The 26,908-nt window shown below is 42.7% G+C and overlaps 2 protein-coding genes across 2 annotated transcripts; one reads left to right on the forward strand and one right to left on the reverse strand.

The window, feature by feature from the left end:
- The first annotated feature begins 8,666 nt into the window (after nucleotides 1-8,666).
- Nucleotides 8,667-12,021, forward strand: perm1a (PPARGC1 and ESRR induced regulator, muscle 1a). Its single transcript, XM_087781758.1, has 3 exons — nucleotides 8,667-10,897; nucleotides 11,713-11,829; nucleotides 11,894-12,021. Exons 1-3 carry the CDS (start codon nucleotides 8,686-8,688, stop codon nucleotides 12,016-12,018), a joined length of 2,454 nt encoding a protein of 817 aa, XP_087637884.1. The 5' UTR covers nucleotides 8,667-8,685; the 3' UTR covers nucleotides 12,019-12,021.
- A 619-nt stretch (nucleotides 12,022-12,640) lies between these two features.
- plekhn1 (pleckstrin homology domain containing N1) lies at nucleotides 12,641-25,349 on the reverse strand. Its single transcript, XM_087781983.1, has 16 exons — nucleotides 25,205-25,349; nucleotides 23,806-23,896; nucleotides 23,576-23,737; nucleotides 22,042-22,122; nucleotides 21,638-21,728; nucleotides 19,519-19,652; nucleotides 18,867-19,016; nucleotides 18,217-18,297; nucleotides 18,077-18,152; nucleotides 17,876-18,021; nucleotides 17,652-17,792; nucleotides 16,392-16,601; nucleotides 16,122-16,283; nucleotides 14,342-14,563; nucleotides 14,038-14,098; nucleotides 12,641-13,216 (listed from the first exon to the last, which is right to left on the reverse strand). Exons 1-16 carry the CDS (start codon nucleotides 25,276-25,278, stop codon nucleotides 13,032-13,034), a joined length of 2,067 nt encoding a protein of 688 aa, XP_087638109.1. The 5' UTR covers nucleotides 25,279-25,349; the 3' UTR covers nucleotides 12,641-13,031.
- Nucleotides 25,350-26,908: the final 1,559 nt, after the last annotated feature.

The raw sequence follows: 26,908 nt of genomic DNA on the forward strand, positions 1-26,908 counted from the left end.
ACTGAGTCATTTGCGTGGTTGTGTTTAAAGACAACAAACAGGAGGAACAAGACCTGCTGACTAGATCCAAACATGTAATGCGGGAACATTTGTTGTTGCTCAATGTTTGACTTGTGTCTTCTGCACTAATCACTGCCTTTCACCTCCAAACATAGTTCATGTGTCATCACACCTTTATTTAAAATATTACATTTTGTAATGACTTTTTTATTCAGACACTCTACTAATGACTAATCATAAATACTGTGGTTACATGAACTGTTAACTTCTCTTCAGCTGTAAATGTTAAAATCACTGATTTTGTTATAATTATAATTGTATCTCCTGCAAACTGAACAGTTATCTGATTGACTAGAATCGTATTTTTGTTAATAAATTAAAAGACAGATTAATTAATAAAGCAAGGAACCCCAACCTTTTTCACACCTGGACCGGTTTGACGTCACCATTATTTTTACTTACCGACCCAGAAAGAATGTTAAGTGCATTCAAATAAATCTTTCCATATCGCTGAGTCAGCAGGAACGCCAGGCTGGTTTCTCCTCAACAAAATGATCCGTAGTAGAGTTTATGTTTCCTTTTCTCTCTACCATTTTAAGAGTAAACGAGTAACAAAATGGTTTCTATTTGAAGTTTTGTTCACTCAAAAAAAACTTTTCAGAAATCAGTTTGCAACTGCAGGATGTGACTTCATGTAGGAAGTGTCCCGGAGTAATTAAGTTTTCTCTTAAATATTATAGATGCATGAAGTGAGTTTTAACTGGAAGAATTAAGTGACTTTTATGATGTGTTTGATTAACTCATTTGTGTAAAACATAAAGGAAGAACATTGGACAATATTCCTTCACAGAAACAATATTTGTGGAATATATCTGTCACTTGACAGATGCAAAGACGATACTTGTGCACAAACCCAAGTCAACATATATATTTAGTTTGTCCAGTAGTTTTCCATCATCATCAACTTAAAACTCTATAAATGTTGAACATAGAAAGTTAAAGGCTTATTTGTAGGTTTGAACGCCTTAAATGACAAGAAGCCGTTTCATTGACGACAGTTGTTCAGCCTATTCAAGTGACCTGGCAGTCCACGGTGTGAAAGTGTTGTACCACCCAAAGGATTTCCAGGCTAACAGAATTTGTAACGCCGACCTCTGACCCCTCACTTTTGTGTCGCCTCATTAAGTAGGACGAACGCATCAGCCGCTGCTACTTATTACCCTTTCTGTTCTGGACACCGCCGAGCAAATACGCTTCAACTGGCCTCTTGTTACCGTCGCTCAGAGTTTGGCTTCTGGCATCAACACAAGTGAAGAGTCTCTTTCCCTGGAGAGCCGCTCGCCGCCGCCCGGACCCGCTCTTGTCAGGGAGCCGCCGTATTGTCGCCTGAATGCAAATTCTTCCACACTCTTAGGCAGCAAAGGCCAGCATTGACAGGCGGGTTGTGTTAATTTAGCAAGCTTTCTTCCCTACTTGATCGAGTCTCCCGGATCTCAATAGCCAGAGAGTTCAAAACATCAAGAGTCCGAGCAACAATGCAGCTTTCAGCCCGAGAGAAACTCGTTACGGACGAATGTGGCGCCACAAACAAGCAGCAGCGAAGACTCTGCTATTGATGAGTGGAAGGTTTCTCAGTGGGTGATCCACGCCGACAACAAGCAAACAAGCTGCTGTTTGAACGAGGAAACATTTGCTTGTTAGCCAACAAATAGGCCATAGAGGCGTTTGTATCTCCTCCGGCTGAGAAATCTGCATCACCAGTCATTCACCGAGGGCAGAAACATTTCAAGAGTTTATTTGAGTGTCACATTCTGAGCTCGGCAGCTCGACGCCCACTTTCACCAGCCTGGTGACTCGAACCGAGAGGGCACAGCTCGGGCACACAAGCACTACCTACATATAACTTCCTGCTGTTTTCAGCCTGAAAGATGAAGCTTTGGTTTCATTTAACCGCTGTGTGCTACAAGAACATCTCATCACAGCCGGTGCCCTGAATATGAATCACTTTCAGAATGAATCCACACTTTTAAAACAGTTTGTTTTCATGTCTTAACAAGAAGGATCTTGTCTCGCCTGCAGTTGATTCAAAACTCTGCAGCGAGAATTCTGAGCCGCTCTAGTAGAAGAACTCACATTTCTCCGATCCTTAAAACTCTTCACTGGCTTCCAGTTTCTTTCAGGATCAACTTTAAAATTCTGGTTCTTACTTTCAGATCTATTCATGGTCAGGCTCCTCCTTACATCACTGATCTGATCCAGCCTTACACCCCAGCTCGGGCTCTGAGGTCTGTGGATCAGAATCTACTTATGGTTCCACGCACACGACTCAGGACCAGAGGAGAGAAATCCTTCCAGACTGTTGCTCCTAAGCTTTGGAACCATCTTCTCTCTCTTTGCGCTTGAAGGATCTACTGACTCCTTTAAGAAACATCTTAAGACGTTTCTATTTGTTCAGGCTTTTCCTTGATTTTCTGGAACTCCTGTGTTGTTCTCAGTATTATCTTGATCTTTAAAGTGTATATACTTTTTTGAGTATTGTTTTGTTTGTTTAAGCGCTTTGTGACCCTGGTCTAGAAAAGCGCTATATAAATAAATATTACTTACTTACTTACTTGTTTTTGCATGGAAGTTGCTGTGAAAGTAACAAAGCTAATGTTTACTAAAGTCTAGATCACACAAGTGTATTCATTTATGTAGGTTTGAACAACATTTTTATTTACTTAACTTTCACCAACAGGTAATGAGACATTTTTGAAACCTGAGGTTTGATTTATCTTAATTATCTTCTTGTTTCTTATCTTTTTCCCAACAAATGTATTTCCCTGGACATCAGTTTGACCCTTTTTAAGTCTAGTTTCTAGTATCTGTATCGTAGACATCAATAATTCTTATCTCTATAATCTTTATAGGTCACAAAATGAACATGAATGTACTTTGAGCAAAGCATCTGGTGGTTAACCTGATGTGCTGCAGAGGAACATGTGATCAGATCAATGGAAGCTGATGATTGAGTTGAAATGTTTATTAAACTGTATTTTAATCTCAATATGAAGCTTTTGAACAGTTGAATTAACTATTAGATTTCAGAGTTGAAAGTTTCTTCTCATACATTCAAGAATGTATCGAGGATAATAGTTAATGATAAATGTATAATAATGATTTATTTGAGACAGACACTGATCTTATGACTCACTTTTACTGCATCAATATCCAAACATTTAACTTTAAACATGAACTTATGATCAATTGTTGGACGATATCTTAAGCTGTGACGTTCTCGCTCAGGATGTCGGACCCGCGGTCAGTCGGCTGAGTTACAGACTGAGGGGTCAAAGTTCACGCGCCTCACCAGTGACACAGCAGCTGAGGAGGCGACATACTTACGTGATGAGAACAGAGACGACTCAATCCTCGACCAGGAGTGACCCAGGAATGTGGAGGTGAGTGACTACATGTGATTGGCTGAGCCACTTCCTATTGTTCGACATGCCACCGATAACCCCGGCGACCCCCACTCTGCGTGTGCGGGGGGGATTGTCCGTCCTTTTCTTTCCGATCACGTATTAAGGATCAGTCACATGGTCATCGTATGGTTAACCAAACAGCTCTGTGGCGCCTGCGGCCACGAGAAGTGAGACCAGCCAGTGGTTTCTGGACCAGTTAGTTTCGTTATATTAAATGAAAGAAGTTTTGCTGACTCACACGAGTTTGAGACTCTTTGGTTTTATTCTGTTTTCACCTCTAAAGGTCCTGCTTTTGTTTGAATGTAGAGGTTGTGTTGATGAAGAAGATCTTAGACAGAAGTTCTTAGACATTCTTTTATCTTTATTTATTTATTAATTCCTTTCCTGGCTGATTGTTGAGTGTGTAAGTAAAACGATCTATTATCTCTGATAAAGTCTCAGCAGGATAGATGCAAGTCTAACTCAGACATGTTGATGTCACTGAACCTGATTATGTTGTGTTGACTTTAGAGGTTGTGTGACCATGAATAATACATTTAACATAAAGAAATGTTTTCTATAAGTCAAGAGGATGTTGGTCTTTCGTGAAGCTACTGACGTGCGTGTTGTTGTCGATGGTGGAAGAAACAAAGTTGTGGTTCATAGAAGAGGAGGATGTCTCTCTCACCACAGAGAAGAAGAGCCCAGGGGCCCGATTGTGGTCAGGAACGAAGCAGAGCCGAGTCTTCTGGTGTCAGCCGATGTCACGAAACCTCCTCGCTCGACAATCGCTTCGGCTGTTTCCCCGAGTCTTGAAAAAATCTTTGGGCTGAAGAGGAGTCAGTGTGTCCGGGTCTGAGCGGCTCTGAGAGCAGCTGATGTTGAATTATGTCTTGTTGTGTCCCGGCGGAAGGAAGTGATGACGGTGTGCTCTCGAGGGTTCATGAAAGACGCTTCAGATGTTTGCGTGGAACGACATGAAAGAGCCGCTTGTGTAAAGGAAGGTTTGAATTGGTTACAGCTCGGAGCTCCTCGTCACTGTTTCTCTTCAAGATCAATATTGACGGAAGGATGTAAGTGGTCGTGATCGAGTCACACCTCACGTCTCCATTAACAATTAACACCAACACACACACAACACACACACAACACACACACAACACACACACGTTGTGTTGATTAAGAAGCCTCGGATGTGTCGGTGAGAACCTCCTGTTGATGAAGAGTTTAGTGATTTAGTTTGTGAATTATTTGAGTTATTTTTATTATTCATATCGTATAGTAGGACAAATCAAAATGATAGAAGACGTTTATAATATTATAAATATGTTATTTCTCCATTTAAATGATGAAGATTAGGTTATTTAAAAGTAATAATATGCAGATAAATTAAATGATCAATGATTCTTATGTTTATTTGTCAAAACTAGAACTTAAGCTGCTTAATAACATTCTTTTGTATATTTTAAGTCTCTCCATTTGACATGGAGTTGAAATACTGTAAACAATCTTTATGTTTGTTCAGTTGTGTTGTCAGTGATGTTGCAGAGTCAGGAGGACGGACTCACAACAGAGTGATTGGTGAAGATCATTAAGGTACAGAAGACTGACCTGTGACCCTAGATGTAGATCCACAGAAAAGGTCCATAACTTTATTTTAGAATGACATGTTCTGAAACACCTCATAACAACATTTTTTAAATACATTGTAATATTTCCTGTTTGTACTCTTTTATGTGTTCAGAAATAATTGAATATATTTTTTGTTTTTTTAATTATTTAAGCGCTTTGTGACCCTGGTCTAGAAAAGAGCTCTATAAATATAAATTACTTACTTACATTTGAAACTTTTATATGAAATATCAATAAAAAAGCATATTTGCTCTTTTCCTATTAAACCCCGTTCGTAAAATGAACTTTACCATTCAATATTATTTAAATTAAATATATTCTGTCATATTTCCCGCTAAACTAAGCTATAATAATAGTTTTAAAAAACGACATTCTGCTACGTCAATACTATACGTGGTTACTTGGTTCCATCTTGTGGTTGAGTGGGGTACTGCATTGTGAGTTTCGAGCTTCAGGTCAACGAGGTCACGGTTATACTTCTTGCATTTAGTCATTTGCTTTTTGTGCTATTAAAGTTAAAACTTCGAATCACTGTGTATCGTCCACTTGTTGTATTTCTAGTCGACCCTGTAATGCTCCAGTACAACTGATACTGCTGTGTTGTCACTGACATTTGAGGTGAAGACAATCACGCTTTTGTTTGCTCACCTGATCAGATCTCACCTTTGTCTGGACGCCTGCAGGCGGCCAGGATAATCCCGCCGGCTACACATCGGTTTAAGCTGCTGAATGGAGCCTCCATGTGGTTTTAGACCATTTCAAAGAGCAACTCTGATGTTCTCAACTTGTGTTTTAATGAAGAATATTTTTAATACTTGAATATCTGCAGATGTGTCACGATCTTGTTGTCGTAGAGGGTTTTAGAAAGAGAAGTAGTTTGAGGTGCATTTGTTATGGGACCAGCAGGAAGATTTGTTTTTAATCTTGAATCTCTTCAACGGTTCTCTTCAACCTCCATGTTTGTCGCCAGAGCTTTTCGTCTTTTGTCGTCTGCCAGTTGCCAAACAGTCCGTGTACCGTCCAAACATCTCCAACCGGAGTCTGAAGAAAACCCTTCTTTTGGTGACGGTTGCTGTTTGTGGTTGCTATCATCGAGACTCGGTGAGAAACAAAGGACGCCACCGGGCAGAGATGCTCGCTTGGTTACCCGAGCGAACGCACACACTTGCTGGTCAAACATCATGTGACCCTCTGCTGGCCTTTTGTTTCCTTCTGGCTGAATCTCCGGCTCTGACCCGACCAACAATTAGGCTGAAGCTCCGTCACATTAGCCTCCGTGAAACAGCCCGAAAAGATTCCAATCTTAAGTCCAAGAAGTGATTCATAAGAGGCTAATCCTGTTGATGGAAACAGAATCCCACCCGTGTCAAAACGGCCCAGCGCCCCAGGTGCAGCCGCAGCACAGGCCCGGGCTTGTCCTGCTTTTATCACGGCCCCTGAATGTGGAGGACCCTCGTGGGCACACGGAGGTCCGGCTAATTAGAGGCTCTGTGTTCTCATAAATGTCTATAGACGTGAAAATTAGGCTGTGAAAGTGTGGGATGCAAACGTTACAAACAGCGACGTGACAGATGTGTGTCATTCAAATTGTAATTCATCGTCCAGTTGTGTTGGAGACACAATAGACTTGTAGTGTTTAACTTTAATGGTATTAGTCAGTTGTGTGTTGTTTTTTTATATGAACCAGAAAATGTGTTGTTCCATCAAATAATTGACATTGTCATTCATTTAAAAAATACATTTAAAACACAGTTACATGAATTAAGCATGTTTATTAAATGTGTATCTAATTTGCATACTGAGCACTTCCAACAGTAACAACAGTATAATGTTTATCGTAGGAACTTCATCGTGTCTCTTACAAACATGTGATTTAATACACAGAGCTTCGTTGGGACTAAAACTAATTTACTTAACAACATATATGGCAAACAACTAAAAATCCACAGAAGTTTCTGAGGTTATTGTTAAGGTTGAAAAACATTTTAACTTTTAAAACAAATTATATCTCACGTTGGAGACAACATCTTGAAAACAAAAACCTGAATAATAAATCAAAATAAGTTAATAATCCTAATATAAAACATTCTTAATATTAACGGGTACAAAAAATAAACAAAAGACACACCTAATGATTTCCATGATGTCTGTGTTTATTATACTTTATGTTGACTATATATATTATTAATTTAATTTCATTACTCCTTTCACTATTTGAAAATAATAAACAAATAAAAGACAAAACAAATAATATATTTGAGATTAAATTCATGAAAATTATTTAATGTTTTTTTATTTTACTAAAAATAAAACAAAGTTTTACCTGGAAAGTGAATTATAATAATGTAAAACAACAACAGGACAGGTTGTAATAAACATAACTATTAAATTATACATATTTACTAATAAATGTATTGAATTTGTGAATCCTCAGTTTGTTAAAAAAGGTTATTTTCCATCAGTAATGAAACCTCTCACAGCCACGAGGGCACATTAGACGTCAGTTAAAGACAGTTTACCAGTGAATAGTGAGATCAGGACTGATTGCTTATCTTATCTTTAGTGTCAGTGACATCACGGGCGCCTTAATCACATTGTCTCCTGTGATAGATGTAAACAAAGACGTGGATTAGCTGCTGCTGCTAATGCTGGCCTCACATCTGTTGAGGAAACACATGTCACACACTGTCAGTCAGACTCATATGTACGTCACATGACATCATCGCGAACCTTCATCTGAGTCCGTGACTGAGGGCAGCAAATGTTTTTGTCCAGCAGTCAATATAAAAACATTTGAACGTACGATCCTCCCGTGAAGAGTCTGCCGGCGGCGGCTTCTATTTAAAGTTCAGAAATATTATTCCTCGGTCTCCGAGAACGTGACGAGCGCGACGTGATGGTCTATATTTGTAGGATCATGCGGCGCGTCAGGCTGCGTGCTGGACGATCCACCGAGCGACAGAAGTCAGATCCTCACCTGCCGTCAGGGAGCAGAGCAGGTAAGAGTCTCTCGTGACTCTCCTTCAAATGATACTTTTGATTTGTTGAAGGAAGGAACCGTGTTTTCACTGGAGCCGCTGAGATCCTAGTGAGGAAGTAGAAATGATTTAAAGTGATCTTGTTTAAAGGGATCTCTCGTGATGTTTAACAGCCAAACATTAACATGATGTGAATTATAACATTCATTAAATACGGTTATATTTAGTGGTTGACTTTTTATTTTAATTGCATTAATCTGATGTTAATATATTAGTTTACTGTTTGTGTTTGTTATCTTTTTATAAAATGTTTTTGTGTTGGTCTTCTCGTGCTGGAGTTGTCGGGTTGAAAACTTGAAACTCAAATAACTAAAAATATCTGTTTGTTAGAAAAGATCAATGTTTTTACACTTGAAACTTAAAAAAAAGGTAATTTCTCAATCGTTTGATTTGACACAACGATGTATTACAATCAAATGTTTTTTAGATTTGATGAAATATGGATGAATTAAATATCTTTTCTCTTGAAGTACCTTAAGTTAATGGATACAAACATACTTTCATGTCCATGATTCAATCTCATCAACTCTTTCTAATGATTGCTCAGCCGGTGTCGACGACCTCACGCTAACATGGACGACTTCGAGTTCCGCGTGGACATCTCCGACTGCGACTGGGAAAGCTTCTTCCACCAGTGCCAGGAGTGCGACCTCCTCTCTCCAGCGTTAGCAGGCGTGGACGACTCCGGCCTGAGCGACATCGACGGCTCTGGATCTTATGCTGACGACGCTCAGAGAGTCCTGCTGACAGAGAGTCCTCCGGCCTCGAGTCAACATGCTGGTCCGTCCAGCATCCTGTCGGGCAGCGAGGAAGACCTCCATCTACGCTCCGTCAACATGTTCATCGAGAGGATGGCAGGAGGGATGCAGACGGAGGAGGAGAGGAGGAGAGCGTCTGAGAGTAAAGAAGGACCAGTCGCTGAACACAAGCATTCATCTCTTCATTCCTACATCTCATCCCAGCCTGGAAGACAGTTCTGCCCGTCAGTCACTCAGGAGAGAACATCCTGGAACTTAAGAAGAATGAAGGAGGATTTACATCCAGAAGAAATAGGAGCTCAAGTTTGGTCCCCGCCCGCCTCCTTTAAACGAAAGAGAAGGAAGAAGCGGCGGCTGAACTTTGACAGGAACATTTTCAGCGACTCTGAGGAGGAGCGTCACAAACGAACAACTGGACTTGTTGATCAAACACGTCTCTCCGAGGACACGTCGGCATCAGCTGGTGTTCTGGCCACTGCTCACGTCAATGTTCCCTCGGAGGACTTCTGCCAGAATGACAATCTATCCACCGGCCGCTCGGTTGTGGCTGCAAAGGTCGAGGATTCTGGCAACGATCGACTCACACGGTGTGACTCTGAGCTGCAACTGGAGCCAGAGGATCTCGTGAGAGACGGATATAGACCTCAGGAGAAAAACCTAGCAGAAGCAACGACTGAGGCTTTATGCAAATACAAGGTTCTGTCAGAAGTTCATGAAGCACGTTCTGCTCCACCTGCCGTTGTCCATATAATCAACAAAGACCCTGAATCCAATGATGTGGAAACATCTGAAGATGATTCATTCTGTCACAAAGAAGAACTTCAAACTGACTCACCGTGTGATGAAAACAACGAGTCGTCGGTTTCACTCGCAACTGTTGATGCAACAAGACGAGGAGGTCGAGAAGAGGACGTTTGTCAGGATGAGCAGGAGGGAACATCTGAGGGAACATCTGAGGGAACATCTGAGGGAACCACCAATGAAGTTGAAGAAGCACCAGATTCAAAGCACACAGTGTTTGTCATGTCGTCCTTCTGGGAGGAGATGGAGAAGCTGACCATCAAAGATATTCTCAGCACCAGAGGAGCTCCGGCTGTAGAGGCGTGTCCTCACCAGGATGGAGGTTCTCAGGAACCCGAGCTGGACTCTCAGCCCGTCAAGAGTGTGACGTGGGAGACTGAACCGCTCAGTCTCGGGAGCGACGTCTCCTGTCCCACGACCGCCGCTGACGTGTTCGAACCACAACAGTATTTGAGAAAGATTTCTAAAAATGTGAGCGTTCGAAACCTTCCTGCCCTGGAGTCTTTGAGCAATCCATGGAAGGTCGGACATTTACTAGACGTGCAGGAAGAAGAAGAGTCAGTCTGTGACCAGGATGAAGGTCCAGATGGTGTCAGAGAGCCTTATAAGATCTCACTGACCAACATCTTTCAGTACTTCTTTGGTGAGAAGCCGTCGCTCTCAAAGCCGACAGTCGTGGAAACCACAGGCAGCAGCTCAGAAACATCTCATCTGGACTCTTATGATCTTTTCTTCTCTGACTTTGACATCGAGCATTTCTTCTATCCACTGATGAAGTCTGATGACGCTCAGGTGGTTCCCGTCTTCTCCGGTTCCTGCTCCTCCACTGTGCAGTTCCCAGAAGTGTGTGATTGTCTCTTCTCCTCCGATGACTCCAGCGAGGAAGAGGAAGCGTCTGTCCGTCCACCACTGAGGGTGGTCACCAGATGGAGTCCTCAAGCCTCTCAGATCTCCACCGACGTCTACGATCATTTCTTCTGCGACGGAGACGTCCGACAGAATTTCTTCTGGAGGTCTGGACTTTCGTTCAGGAGTCTGAAGTTAAGAGGTTCTGAGAAGATCACGAGCTCGTCCAGTGTGTCCTCGAGCGACACGTCCAGGAAACACATCATCTTCTCACCAAATGTAGCATCAAAGAGACGTGTTTTTGATCCTGATCCGCTCGTGCTTCACCTGGACGGACGAACAAACATCAGAGACGACAAGCTGCAGGTTATGAATCCTAGTAAGTCTGTGAACAAACTAATAATGATAATAATAATAATAATACATTTTATTTGAAGACACATAACTGTAGATATACATTTAGTTTTGACTGGTTAAATGAGTTTGGGAAATAATGATTTCCAGAGATGAGTAGCAGAGCATCTTAATAATAATAATAATAATAGTAATAATAATTATAATAGTAATAGTAATAGTAATAGTAATAGTGATAGTAATAGTAATAATTATAATAATAGTTATAGTAATAATAATAATAACAATAAAAGTAATAATAATAATAATATTAATAATAATACTCATAATAATAGTAATAATAATAAACAACAACAATAATTGATCTTGTAGTTTATGTAGCTTGAGCATTCCTTTAAAGATTATAATTTACTTAGAAAATGTATTATTGTTTATTTATAAAAAAAGAAAAAGAAAATGATTGAATGATATACAAATGTTTGAAACAGAGCATCATATAATTTAAATAAAAAACATGTTAAGTTGTAATGTAGTGGAGTTACTTACTTATACAACCAACCAACAATGTGTTTTTACACACACGTCCACAAGATGGCGCAATGGCTCTATATGAAGATGATTCTGCACCAACCAAGAGTTAAAAGTCTGACTTGAAAACTGAAACTAATGCTGTTGACTTTAATAAATGACCCACAATCTTCAACATATCAACACAGATACAGGCCATGATGACTGAAGTAGCTTCTCTGTAGGTTTGCTGCGTTATTGTAACGTTATTGTGATTTAACTCCATCAACAAAACCTTTTTATCGATGGATGAAGGTCATGATTCCTCCACAGGACTGGACGCTCCTCTGCTGCCTCTGAGACACTCGGACATGTGTCTGATCTGTATTGCTTTTGCATCCTGGGTGCTCAAGACCGCCAACCCCCAGGTGGGAGACACCTGGAAGGCAGGTGTGTATCACACACAACACATGTTGTATCAGTGAAGCACACGTTTGTGTCTTTGTTCTCACAGTTGTGCTGGCAAACATCAGCGCCCTGTCCGCCATCAGATACCTGCGCAGGTATGTGAAGGTGGAGACGAGAGACTCGGACAAGAGTTTACGTCTCACAGAGTCATCGGAGTCCTTCAGCCTGTGACGTCAAGAGGTTTTCATCTGTCAAAACTTCTCAAGCTCTGAGCGTCTAATGCACTTCAAGCTGCACTTCTGTCGTTGAACACAAGAGGGCGACATCTGCACATACATGACACGTGACTGGTTAGAAGACTAGTCAGTGATTCCTTGTTTAACAGGTTTGTTTCTGCCTCTCTTGACAAGATGAAGGTTGAAGATACAGCAGTTTCAACAAATATAGATTCAACAAGTTCTGACTCTTGGATGGAGAGAAAGAGAAGATAGAAGTCAAGATGTAAAACACTGGGTGTTTCTGTTTAATCAAAAGGTCAGTTTCTATTTTATGAATAAAATATATTCTTGTAGATGTATTTAGATTTAGTGACATTATATGTTAATATTTGGACATTGTAAGTGGAGTAATATAATAAAAAATACTGTTTATTTTCATGGAGTCCAATAAGAAAATCTTTACTTTTTAAATAAGAGCTTGAGTAGATGTAATTGTGTGTTCTCTGAATGAAGGTGTGTTGTTACTTATTTAGATTCTATTTAAAATAGCTACTTTAAATGGAATTTAAACCTCGAGTTCCAGTGTGGACCCTGAAAGAAAATCCCAGTAGATTTGTTCACAAAAATGAAAAAGATTTGTTTTGTTCACTTGAGTGTTTTTATTCTTAAATATAAATAAACACAAACATCATTTTTCGACCGACTGACAGTCGAATGACGATCACGTGAAGCGAACCCCGAAATGTACAAAATTTACAAAAATATACATCCTGCTCCTCTGAGACGACGGAATGCTTCTGTAGCGTCGCGTGCAGCAACACTGGAGATATAAATATAGAATCTAAGCATTTAAATAAACGTATGTACACTCGCTGTCACGCCACGTCAAGCGAGACGACGACGTTCTTCAAACCGGTGTTATTCTTCTGCGTGACTTCCAACATCAGCCATCATTCTTCTACTGTACGCTCAGCTCGTTCCTCTCCTGATAGCATCTGCTGCAGACGTCCGGAGCACTGTTGTGTTTCAGGACCATCTCTGCTGCGTTGCCATGGCGGGTAGGCCTCTGGCCCCCAACTTTAATCCGGACCAGTGTGCTGAAATTCCAGACGTCGGCTGAATCATCCCACTATCACAGTCATACTCCCAAATGTTGTCATAGTCCACTTCCTGGTCATCTGGTTCTGTGGGCTGGAGGTACGAGTGAAGACCTGCAGGAGGAAGAGCAGCTTGTTGTGAAGTCGGATCAGTTTCAAAGCGTTCCTCGGATTTTTTTATGACCAGTGTTGTCTTAGTGAGTCGAGCTCTTTGGTGTTTGAGGATCTGGGAAATGTTGTTGAGCTTCAGTTGATACTGTCAGTGACTTTCTGAAGGATTGTTTTTATCTGCGAGGCTTCGTCACTGATGCACTGGATCTGTTTCAATTCAATTCTTATCATAACAAAGTTATCTTATTCCAACTTCTGTCCCTGATAATAACTCATGTTTACGTCTTTATTTGAAGTAAAAATGAGAATTATTCCTTCACTCCAGTTGAGACCAAAAGTTTGTCTAATGATGCTATATATTTATTTATTTTACTCTTTACCAGTAAGTCTCATTTTCGTCTTTAAATATTTGTAATAAGAACTTTTTCAACATAAATGTTGATAAGATTTTAGTTTCTGAAGTTGTTATCATTATTATTATTATTATTAATTAACTGACTTGTTGGGAATTATAGCTGAAATGGAAGTTGGTGAAGTTCTTTTTTAATTTCACATTTACATCTTTACAAATCTTTTAACCTTTGACCTTTTGATCACTCGCTGACAGCAGCTTGAATGTTGTGATTAATTTAGAGCGTAATGACGCGTTTGAAGGCCGTCAGGAATTAAACTGGCGGTTTTAACTTTCACAACTCGCACTCGCGAGGAAACGTGATGCCGGGAGGGTTGAGGAAACTAAACATACTTGACTGTGTTCGATTCTTCTTAACGAGTCTTAAACAAGCCTGTCGATCAGGATCAAAGGTCATGTTCGGAACATTTACCTGGCGAGTAACCGTACGACATCTGAGACGTGTTCATGCCGGAGCTGGACTGAAGGTGGATCTGTCCACAGATGAGAAAACAGAACAGAGTTACTTCCCGTGATCACCAGCTACAAACAAAGATCCGCTTCACCCCCAGAAGACACCCCCAGAAGACACCCCCAGAAGACACCCCCAGAAGACACCTCCTGAAGGAACATGCAAACACGAGCCGACATCACGCCGAGCTCGACGGCTGCACCTCGTTCTACCACATTCCAGACAGCGGAGTGTCCTGGGAGAGCAGCCTGATGGTGTTTCTCACCTGCTGGTGCAGCTGGGCGGGCGTGGGCAGCAGCTTGAGGCGCGACACGGCCTCGGCTCGCTGCTCGGCCTCGTCCTGGGGGTGCAGGTCCAGGGCTTGACCCCTGCCGTTGGTGAGGACCAGGCTCCTCCTGCAGCGGCGGCCCAGCGGGGGCGTGCACAGCTGGAAGGAGGACGGGAGGAGCTGCTGGAGCTGCTGAGGCTGCTGATGCCAGACGTCCTGCTGAGGAGACCAACACACGGGTTGAGGGTTTGGCTGACGAGACGCAGAAGAATGTCGTCGGTTCGGTTCATTCATAACGATCGTCAGCGGAGGAATAATAGAAGGTGAAAGATCACATGAAGCTCCTCCTGTACGACCGGATTGTAATTTGTGTATCAGTGTGTGTGTATGTTGTTGTGATGTGTGACTCTATTGTATCATCAGTGTGTGTGTGTTGTGATGTGTGACTCTATTGTATCATCAGTGTGTGTGTATGTTGTTGTGATGTGTGACTCTATTGTATCGTCAGTGTGTGTGTGTTGTGATGTGTGACTCTATTGTATCATCAGTGTGTGTGTATGTTGTTGTGATGTGTGACTCTATTGTATCATCAGTGTGTGTGTGTTGTGATGTGTGACTCTATTGTATCATCAGTGTGTGTGTATGTTGTTGTGATGTGTGACTCTATTGTATCATCAGTGTGTGCGTGTGTTGTGATGTGTGACTCTATTGTATCATCAGTGTGTGTGTATGTTGTTGTGATGTGTGACTCTATTGTATCATCAGTGTGTGTGTGTTGTTGTGATGTGTGACTCTATTGTATCATCAGTGTGTGTGTTGTTGTGATGTGTGAGTCTATTGTATCATCAGTGTGTGTGTGTTGTTGTGATGTGTGACTCCATTGTATCATCAGTGTGTGTGTGCTGTTGTGATGTGTGACTATTGTATCATCAGTGTGTGTGTGTTGTTGTGATGTGTGACTCTATTGTATCATCAGTGTGTGTGTGTTGTTGTGATGTGTGACTCTATTGTATCACCAGTGTGTGTGTTGTTGTGATGTGTGACTCTATTGTATCATCAGTGTGTGTGTGTGTTGTTGTGATGTGTGACTCTATTGTATCATCAGTGTGTGTGTGTGTTGTTGTGATGTGTGACTCTATTGTATCATCAGTGTGTGTGTTGTTGTGATGTGTGACTTTATTGTATCATCAGTGTGTGTGTTGTTGTGATGTGTGACTCTATTGTATCATCAGTGTGTGTGTGTGTTGTTGTGATGTGTGACTCTATTGTATCGTCAGTGTTTGTGTGTTGTTGTGATGTGTGACTCTATTGTATCGTCAGTGTTTGTGTGTTTGTACAAAACTCTCTTTTCATTGAAATATTGACATTAAAAAATGATCTTAAGCTCCGCCCACTAAAAAGCCTTTGTTGTTCTGGAGATTAAATCTTGTTTACCATAACCACACCCACTCTGCTGTGATTGGTCAAGCATGGAGGTTTGTCACTGCACATTGTCAATCCAGGAAGTCTCCACCTCCAAAGGAATCGATGTTTAAGCATTAGAGGGTTTTCACATCCGTTGCCCTTAAGAGTCGACCGTTAATATATTTCAATATCTAATTACCCATAATCCCTTGCACAAGACAAATCCGCGTTTCAAACTTTGTTCAAACATTTGGGGACAAATCTACTCCCTGGACCTGGTCCAGGGAGTAGATTTCAGGGCTGCAGGGCTCGTCTGCAGCTCAGACGTCGCTGTAAGTTGAACCAGTAGCTTCAGTATCTGTGACCCACTTACCACAGGCTGGACCTGGACCTGGTCCAGGGAGTAGATTTCAGGGCTGCAGGGCTCGTCGTACAGGGGCGACAAGGGCTGTCTGGGGGCGCACATGTCTGAGTGGCGCTGCGGGGGGTTCTGACAGTAGCCCAGCGACGTCTGAGGGGTGCTCCAGCTGTTGGACTGGGGAGGGAACACGAGTTAGAACCGAGATGAGAGTCCAGTAACATCTGATGGTTCAGGATCTAATGAACTGTCACTCATCGACACACATGTTGACGGAATCATCACCTTGACCAGCGGGGTCTTCTCCAGCCGGCGCAGGCCGTGGTAGGGCGTGCTGTAGAGCTGCGAGGTCGGCTCCGGCGTCTGCTGCCGCTGAGGCGAGGAGTAGCGCAGGGACGGAGGTCGGAGGTCACGCTCGGGTTTACTGTGCGAGGAGACGCTGTTGGTCCTGCTGCCCAGACGAGTGGTCTCGATGGAGGAGGGGCGGCTGGAGAACTGCAGGGACACAGGTGTTACTTTGTGTTGAAGCCTTGATATCTATGGATGAATGTCAAGGTCATGGTCATGTCATGAGGCTGTGGATGTGTTTGGATTGAGATGAACGTTTATGTTGCTATTGTGACCTATAAAGATGGCAGCGTTTGAGATAAGATAAGAGATTATAGATGTAAACAATCGACAGCCCTGAGCTGTGTCTCAAACACACTTCTCTTAGTGCACTGGTTAGTGTGCATCAGGATAGTGTACGTACTTCTCTTAGTGCACTGGTTAGTGTGCATCAGGATAGTGTACGTACTTCTCTTAGTGCACTGGTTAGTGTGCATCAGGATAGTGTACGTACTTCTCTTAGTGCACTGGTTAGTATGCATCAGGATAGTGTACGTACTTCTCTTAGTGCACTGGTTAGTGTGCATCAGGATAGTGTACGTACTTCTCTTAGTGCACTGGTTAGTGTGCATCAGGATAGTGTACGTACTTTTCTTAGTGCACTGGTTAGTGTGCATCAGGATAGTGTACGTACTTCTCTTAGTGCACTGGTTAGTGTGCATCAGGATAGTGTACGTACTTCTCTTAGTGCACTGGTTAGTGTGCATCAGGGTAGTGTACGTACTTTTCTTAGTGCACTGGTTAGTGTGCATCAGGATAGTGTACGTACTTCTCTTAGTGCACTGGTTAGTGTGCATCAGGATAGTGTACGTACTTCTCTTAGTGCACTGGTTAGTATGCATCAGGATAGTGTACGTACTTCTGTCTCTCTCTCTCTCTCTCTCTATATATATACTGGGTATATATATAACAATACTAGGTTTAAGTACTCAAGTATGTGATTTGAGACACAGCTCTGATCTTAGAATCCTGCACCAGGAGCTCATTCAGTGTCTATAGTGACTTAAGTGAGAATATTTCTAATATAGTTATAAACTATCACTAAGTTCCAGGACATTCTTGGTCGTTTGATGTTATAAAAGGAACTTTGAAGGCGATAAAAAAAGCTTAATAATTAACTCCAACGCAGTGTGTTTTTATCTGGACTCTTGAACGTACACAGAGAGGCTCGGTGTATCCGGGGGAGAGCGGGTTGTCCTCCGGGATGGACATCTGCAGACTGTGGGATCCTCGGCCGCTGTGCTTCAGGGAGTCGGGGCGCCCTTGACTGTTTCCACTCCACCTCTCAAACTGTGGCGTCTGAGGAGTTCCAGGAGATAAATGAGGAAGATAACGTCATGAGATCCTCTCCATCATAGGAACATGTTGGTCTCTGGACTCACCTCTCTGTGGGTGGGCGTGTAGATGATGTCATACACTGGAGGGGGGGGGCTCAGAACCGGCACGTCAGCAGCTTTCAATTGTTGGATCCACTCGCAGAAGTCGCTGCGGTCCAGACAGGACACGACGATGGGGTTGATCAGCTTCCCTGTGAAGAGGGCGAGGGTCAGACGAGCTCGTGGACCACATGCGTACGTGTTCACCTTCGATCATGAAGGTGTTGGGCTTCACGTCCTGGCAGGGCGTGGTGACTGTGATCATGTTGAGCGGAAGTTTCCCCTGAAACCATGCAAACATCAGACACACTCTCACATGTGTACAACCAGAGGTCACTGGGTCAAACCTTGTAGAAGAGGCTGTTGTTCTCCTCAGACAGGATGATGAGGGTCGACGGGTACATGACCAGCAGCCTGTCGCTCTGCTCCTGTCAGCGAGAAACATCCTTTAGAATTTAACATGATGATCCTGGGAATCATTGACAGATTGTGAAAATAGATTCGGCCCCGGGGCCTCGTGTCACTTCACGTCCTCTATTCACTGCCCTTTCTTCTAGTGGTTTATTGGTGTAGCTCAATGAACCTCAATAGTGTGAAAATATAGAACTCCTGACACAGTTAACGTGACCTTTACCGGTGAAACCTACAGTTGAATGTTTCCTCTGAAGGCTCTGCACAGACAGCTGACATTCCAGCTGTGAGCCGAGTCGAGTCACTGAGTCGGGCTGGCAGAGAGACCCTCAGACACCCGAGTCCTAGACCTCGCTCTCTTCAGTGAACCGACGTCTGCCGCGTTCATGACATCGCAGCTCAAGTTGTTGAGGATGAAGCTCGTTCAACACGAAGCAGTGAACAGAGAAACAACATGGAGCTACACTCAACTCAAACACTCTGCTGACCTTCTTTCTTCTCGTGCTCTACACTGACTAATGTTCTCTGCCGATGTTTCCACACCTGACTCTGACCTGCAGAAACTAGAGTGACTCAGACGACGTACCTGGCAAGGCAGGTGTTGCAGGCGGACTTTGGTGACGTAGGAAATGGGGCCGAGGCTGTCTCGTTGAGATCCTTCCCACTCGTAGATGTGCTCCCTGTTGATGGAATTCCTCAGCTCGTCGCGGGCCTCAGGACTCCTCTGCTGGCTCACCTGCGGCAGGTACACCAGAGCGTCGCACATGTCAAACAGGACTCATGGAAGATCAACAGAGACGCGTCTTCTCTTGTTTGCTCTCGTGTTTGTTCTCCTCGCATCATTGAGGATTAAATGTTTCCCACACAAGTGTTTTTAAAACCACACGGCAGTTTTCATCCTGCGTGTTGAGGACTTGCGGTCAAGGACACTCCCTGGGATCCTGCCCTCGGGCACCATGACCTACTTGACTCACAAGTGTTAATCATCCAGGTGGATTACTGGCCGACCAGAAGCACAAGTCCAGGGCGTGGCACTGAACGTCCATGTATTAAAGATATTTTCTTTGATTCATTAGGATTATAAAGATGTTAAAGTTAATATGGGCAGTTTGTAGAGAACTCTGATTTATAAATCTTCTACTTTAATGGATTATCTGAGTTACTAATCTATTGATCGACCTGTTTTTTAAACAAATGAATTATCGTGACCAGGAAAGAAGCCCAGAGGTCACTCTCACCTTCACTCTGGTGAAGTTCTCCAGTGCAATCGCTGATCCTCCGTTCAGCTCGATGTTGTCCTTCAGCAGGCAGAACCACAGGTCCATCTCCTCTTGTGTGGAGCAGTAGACCACGATGGGGTTCAGGCTGACACCTGCCAGGAGGAGGAGGGGTCAAAGGTTATGATCAAGGTCTGCATCCTTGAGATACGTTTTTGACACGTGTTGGAAACTCCTTCTGCCGTGAGTCTGCTTTCTTGGACGGACTCCTGTTCCTGTGACTCGCTCAGGATTATCAACAGAATTAAGGATGAAAAGTTCTAACTCTGTCACGTATCAGAGATAAATGCTACGTTTTGGTTCAAGATAGATTTTCTACTGGAGAAATACATATGAAGTAAAACTTGTGTCTCCCTGTACAAGACATTGCAATGATCTTCTATACTCGTGATAGTAACTAGTTACATTGATAATGTTGATATTACATTGACATTGATAAGAACACTTATATAACAGTGATTGTCTCTTGTATCATCTTCCAGACTTGGTTAACGTCAACATGGTTTGATCTTCTTCTGAGGCCTTGAAGCTCAACAGAACTAGGATTCGAGCAGGAAGTCGTAGCATTTCTAAGAGCGAGGATGTTGAACATCAGCCACACAGTTGTGTTGAGAGTGATTAAGATCGAGAAGAACGATTCAAAGGAGCAACAATATGTGTCATAACCTTGTAAACATGTCCAGACTTCACTACATGTGTATAAATAATGAAAACACAAAACACCTCAGTTGGGTTTGATGCTAATGTATTATTTACTTTTCATCTTTCAAGGGAATCCTGCTTCTTTTGTAAATTTACTGTAAATAAAATTAATTATTTATTCAAAGTATCTTAAGGACGCTTTGTTATCTTAAAAACTAGCTTAACTAGCGATGCTGAAATAGCCCTCAAGCTCTAAAGGACAGTTGATGTGGCAGTTAATCCAGACGTTGACTCTTAGTTCACCTCTTTTAAAGATAATTATAGTGAAGTTTTACAAACTGAAACTTTGGTAAACCAGCATTTGTCGTTCCTGCCAGTATTTGTTCATCTAGACTGAAGCACATTCCTGGAATTGTCTCCACATGACCAGCGAGACACAGTCCTAGTCATCTTGTAAATGTTTAAAAGCTCATTTTCCTACTTTCACAGCTTCGATAATTCAAACCACGTGAGGCTTCCTGGAATATTTGACCTCTCGTGCTGCGTCAGCCTCAGTGTACGTAGACTGATTCATGTTTGCAGATCTGCTGGAGGAAGACGACTGAGTCCGAACAGGAAACTCTGCATCAGAGCTCCTGACTCAGAGTCTTGTCTACATGCTTCCTGGCCTTGAAGCGGAGCAAATAAAATGGTCACTCAGAGGCAAAACAAGACCACAAATGACGAGCTTAAAGCAGGAAGTCACCAGCAAGAAGCGTCAGTGGCTCAGTTTAGAAGCACGAGGACCTTCGAGAAAACCTCAGTTCTCTGACACAGAAGCTCTGCTCAGTGAGAATCTGATGATATGTTTGAGTTTCTTCACACGATGAACACCATCTCACCAGAGTGTTCTTTTTAATATGTGTGTTTGTTTAATTTTTCTTCTGTTCTCGAGAACTGACGTCTCCGGTTACTTGCGCAGCAGATTCCAGGATCTCAAGTCTCTCCTGAAGGCCGTTCTGATGATTATAAATCAAGGCTTGGCCGGTTTTGTCCATTCTTAGTTCAAAGCGCCACGACTCCCGGGGTTTAACCTGAGGACTTGTGGGAATGTGCTGCAGATTTTAAGGGGTGACAAGCCTGAGACCCGCGGCTGGGATTTCCTCGCGGGCAGCTGGTCCTGAAGCGCACCTGTCGTCTAACAAGCTCTTTCAGGCCGGGCTGAAGGGAGCCCGGCTCTAGTTAGTCTTGGGGTTGAGTGGAGGTGAACAGGGTCGCGTCACCTTTGAATCACTGGAATGTGACAACATAGGAAATGTGTGGGTTTGAAAATACCATCTGCTGCCTTGCTCGTGAGCCGGAGTTAAGTGAGGCCATGTTTCTCGTCTAACCTCGTGGCTCGATAATCTCTGAAGAGGAAAACATTCCGAAATCTTTTGCATTTCCAAGTTGAATTTACCGTTGATTTGGAAGGCGAACTGGTCCGGCTGACTGGGGTTACAGTTGTGCTGCAGGTTGCAGAGCGTGAGCTCCTTCAGCGGAAGCGTTCCCTGAACACAAGAAGACGAGTTCAGTCGCGAAACAAACATGTCACGACGGAAGTTAATCAGAGTGACACGGAGGTCAGCCGCTGACGTTGAACGTCTGCTCTCTAGGTTCCGTCATCGGCTCTCTGAGTAACACCAGACAGGTGCTCTCGACCGACACGAGCAGCAATGATTAACGAGCTCATGCTTTACGAGGCAGGTGAAGAGATGCGAACAACACTCGCTTGATAAGGTGCGAGGCAACGATGACACAATGTCAGAAGGAGTGTTTTCATCGTGCACGGAATGTCAAGAAGGATTCAAGTGCGAACCTCACCTGGTATGTCAATCCGGTCGTGTTGGTGGATACATAATGTAGGTGTGTCTGGAACAGATCCAGGTAGCAGTCGTGCACGTCCTGTCAGGAGAACCACAATAAATTCACAAGAACTAACTTTAGATACATCAAAGAGTTGCATCACTGTTTGCTTCTCAAAGATTGTTCCAGGAATCTTGCGTTCCGTTCCTGCTTCGATCACTCAACCTCATCTCCTCGTCTCTAAAGCCCTGCATGGAGCCGTCCTGTCCTCCTATCTGGCTCTGGGATCTGAGCTACTCTCGCTGTACCCTCGGGTTTCTCTCACAGAGTTGTTTCGCAACCGCAGCGTGTCCAAACACTGCAGTCTGGATTGTTGTTTGTGTGGGAAAGTGATGGAGTTATTCCACGTCAGTTCCTGTTCGCACGTCCTGCTCCCGTCTGCCCGAGCTTTTTTGATAATGATGCGTCATCGTGGCTCACTGTTTCAATCCAGGTCTCAATTGTGTTCTTTTTCTATTCTCTTGTGAAACTACAGGTTGAAGATATGGTGCAATCGAAGATATTTTACTTAAACTTTTTTTTTCTTTTGAAAGCAATAAGGAAATGTTGGTCAATTTGTTTTATCTGTTTACTGTTGCTCTTGAATTCTCTTGAAGTGACTTCATTTAACATGATGACATAGTTTCATTGTCTTTGAAACTTATACAAATATTAATGACTTACTTACTAGAGAAATTAAAGCTGGATTTACGTGAGTCAATTGACTCATTAATTCTATGATCATTTTAATTACATTTCCTTCCACATTATTGATGATGTCATGACTGTCCAGCCTAATGGAAAAAAGGATGAAAAACAACCTTTTATGATGGGAAGACTTAAACAAACATACCTAAGTAACAAGGACATAGTTAATGAATAAGTAAGTAAGTAAGTAATTTGTATTTATATAGAGCTTTTCCAGACCAGGGTCACAAAGCAATTAAACAATCAAAACAATATTCAATAAAAATATATACTTTAAAGATCAAAATAATACTGAGAACAACACAGGAGTCTCAGAAAATCAAGGAAAAAAGGAAATAAATGCTGCAGGTTAAGTTATCTTGTAACTTATTTAATTATACAGAACAGACTTTGACAAAGTGTGGCCCTCATGGGGTCAAAACCATTTAGAAACTAAATATTCTAATTTGTATTTATATGCATTATTCATGTCTCCTCTCTGAATACATCTTTGGGGTTTTTGTTTTGGGAATTTAGTCTTCGCTATTGTCAAGTATTTATTGTCCCTCAATTATGTAAATTAATATAAACAAGTATTCTGCTTTTTTTTTATCAGATTCTCGTATTCCTTTAAATAAAAAACACAATAAAATAATAATTATGGCATATTTCGCTCGATTAAATTAGTGATTTTTTCTTCATTGCCCCTGTTTACAATGCGGCCCCTGAGTAAATGTAATTGACCAGTGGTATAGAAACTATAACTAACAACAGTCATCTAGATGCATGAATACTTGTTCATGTCTTTCTTTCTTTTTCCACTCACCTGGCAGTGAGCGAAGCGAAAGCGAACCCTGGAGCTGTGGATCATCCGTCCGTAGTTCTTCACGTTGATGCTGCTCTTCTTCCAGCCGCTGGCGGGGTCGTAGGGAAAAGGAGGTTTCCACTTGACGTTCTCTATCGTCTGCAGATCCTTGTGGTTCATTTCCTGCAAGCAGTCGTACGCCGGGTTAGTTCCGGCCGCGGCTGCAGGACGCCAACAAACGCTGGACTGACCTTTCCGTGTGTGACGGTGCACAGGATGTTGATGATGCTGTTGGACTTCTCTTGTCCCTCTTGTGGATTCTTCTTGCGGAACAGACGGCTGCTGCACGACACAAGACGGACCGTGTTACGCCTCATTTTACATATTTGCGTTTGTGTGGACTCAACAAATCTGTTGTTGGCAGTAGAGAAGGGTGCGTGTGTTCGATCGTTTGCGTCTCATGTTTTATAAATGAACGCTCGGCGTCACTTCGTTTGTCTGCAACAAGTGTCTTCTGTTGCCAGATATGGACGAGCTTCAATGTAGCTCTTTGTTCCACGAGTGTCTCATCAAGATGAACAAGCACTTTGGCTGCAACGATAAGACTCAGGAACTGCTTTTATATCCACGAGTCTGGATCTGCTTATCTGCACACGAGTCCTCGCTGCAACAACGCTGCTCTTTGTGTGTCGCTGAGAACTTCTGTCTCAACAAACTTTATCAATCATTATTAGAAGAGCGTCCGGAGCTCCATCTGATTGGAGCGCCGGGTTCAAATACGATGTGCGGCTCTAAAAGAATGTGGATAATAATACTCAGGTCGTTGATTTACACGCCTCACATTCCTTTTGTCACCCGTGAGGCGATGGACCGCTCGTCCCTGTGAGGAACACCTGATCCAGGCCGGACTCAGGAACACCAAGAGAAACACTGACTGTATTGTTCGCTCTATCGATCCGGTCGATGGGTCTCAGGTCAGGTCGTGGGAGTTTGTTTTGAAAACCACAAGTTGACCTGAGTGAGAGTCAGATGTGTGCGTTGTGTCAGGTCAGGTATAGAAGAGCAAACTCTTCCCTGCTGGACCTGAAGTCAGAGCTGGGACGGTGCCAGAGCGTCACACCTGCCGTTTCATTTCCGTGGAAGGAATGTTGATCACGGCGGCAGATTGACTTAAAACAACAGGAAGTTACACTGATAATAATATCATCACGTCAGAGAAATATCCTAAGAAATGAAATATTGGTTTAACTTTGAAAATACTTCTTGATCTCAAGTCAACGACAATTTCAACTTCAATTTAAGTAGAAAATGTTTTTAAAGTATTTAGATGGTAAAGATTATCAAAGATGTTATTCCAGCCGTTTGTTTATGGTGCGAACGTCCAATATTTTCCAACTGAAATCAGGTCCAGAAGAAAGTTGTGAAATGTTCTTAAATCCTGCTCAGAAGATAAAGGTCTGGACCATAAATGTTGAGTTAAAAGTCTGATCGGGAGCCTCAGATATCAGGTGGTCCACGTGTGTCTGGACTTTAAAGCGATCCTCCCGACAGCAGCAGGATCACTTCCACACAAGTGTTGGCATCTGATCCGGAGCCGACGACCAGCGACTCCTTCCACAGGAGATCTGAGAACAAGACTCGGTTTCTTACCTGTTCCTGCGAATGAAACTCTTGCTGGAGACCCTGAAGTTGTGCTCGGGGACACATGACATGCTGCTCCCCATCCTGGCGGGTTCGGTGGGTCTCTGACGCTAGTCCGTGTGCGAGTGTAATCCAGGCTCTGATCCAGCCCGAGTCAGACGTGTACTGAGGCAGCAGCAGGCAGAGTCTCTATAGTCATGAGAGTGTCAGCCTACAAGGGGGCGTGGCCAGGGGTTGTGTGTGTGTGTGTGAGTGTGTGTGTGTGTGTCTCACACCTTCTGTGGACGGCCTCTGTCTGCTAAATCAATCCCAACAACAAAGACGAGGCGAGACGTGTCTCTTCACACCTTCCAGGAGCCAAATGGAGGCGACTGTGGGTCACGGCGGCGTAATGACCGCTGGCCTCTGACGGTGTCTGTCAATCAAAGTGCCGTCGCTGACATGTCCGAGCGCGAAGGATCTCTCTCGTCTATTCATTTATTGTTGCCGTACACACTTGTGACACTCGTGTGTGAGGAGTGTTGTGTTTCAGGTGAAGTCGTGTCATGTTACATCACAAACCACTAAATAGTTATTTTAGGAAGTTGATGTCGTTTTAATAGCTTTATTGGAGAACAACTGTTTAAAAAAGTGATTAAATAACTGCATATTTCTCTGTGTTTTATATACAGTTTATTCTCCTACGAAGTGACCTCAAGTGACGGTTGATCGTCCTTTAGAAAATGTTCAAGTATTTACGGTGAATCATCAACTATGACATCTTGACTCGGTCGAGTCTGTCCTTACAAGGACTTTATCTCTGGGTCATAATCATAAAAACACCGTCGTTGATTCATGTCGTTGTAAAAGAAGGAGCGACTGATGTCAACCAGTCGGACCAGAATGTTGAAGCGGATCCACCCGAGGCTGCAACAGTCGGCTGTCAGCCTTGACTCTCGTTTAGTTATTGATCCGTCGAGAGCCGAGCGTCTCCTGACAGTTTGTGTTTGTAAATGTTGTCATCACTCCGTCAGATGTCTGTGTCACTCTTTTCCAGCCGTCAGAGTTTTCATGGAGGTTTTAAACGAAAGCGATTCCAGCGGAAACAAGATCAGACTTGAAGCCGATCATCACGTCATCCATTCAGTCGTCAGTCGTCGTAATTGATTGACATTCGTTTGCATCTTTTTCTAGAAACCAGACTGAGAGTGTGTACTTTAGGTTTGTGTATTTGCTCTTATTGGTTGTTACTAAAAAATATATATTTGAAGTAATATTAATAATAATATTCAAAATATAAAAGTAATATTATTTGGAATGTATTGAAAATATACATTTTATGAATAGAAATTCAAATCTGTATTTATTTTGGTCAAACTTACCTTTAAACCTGATGATAGTTAATCCGATCATTTCACTGAGTAATTACGGTGATTAGACCTCGTCAGGGATGTCGAGTCATGTGACGTCGAGTCATGTGACGTCATCAGTCACTCATCTTGAGATTGACGTCAATCAAACGCTCTTGATGGTCCAAACCTTCACAAGATACATGCAGAGAATAGATCGAGTGAAACGTTTAAAAGAAGTGTGAAAACAAACGTCTATATTTAGCTTTTTAAACGTCCTCATCTGAGAGAATCTGTTCAAAGGTCAGTAGAATTAAAGAAACTCATCTCTTGAGGAACAATTGAAACCTTGACAAACTTCTTCTGTGAATCCAAGTGAAGGCTT

The sequence above is a fragment of the Callionymus lyra genome, chromosome 19 (genome assembly GCF_982586985.1).
Source record: "Callionymus lyra chromosome 19, fCalLyr1.hap1.1, whole genome shotgun sequence".
NCBI lineage: Eukaryota > Metazoa > Chordata > Actinopteri > Syngnathiformes > Callionymidae > Callionymus > Callionymus lyra.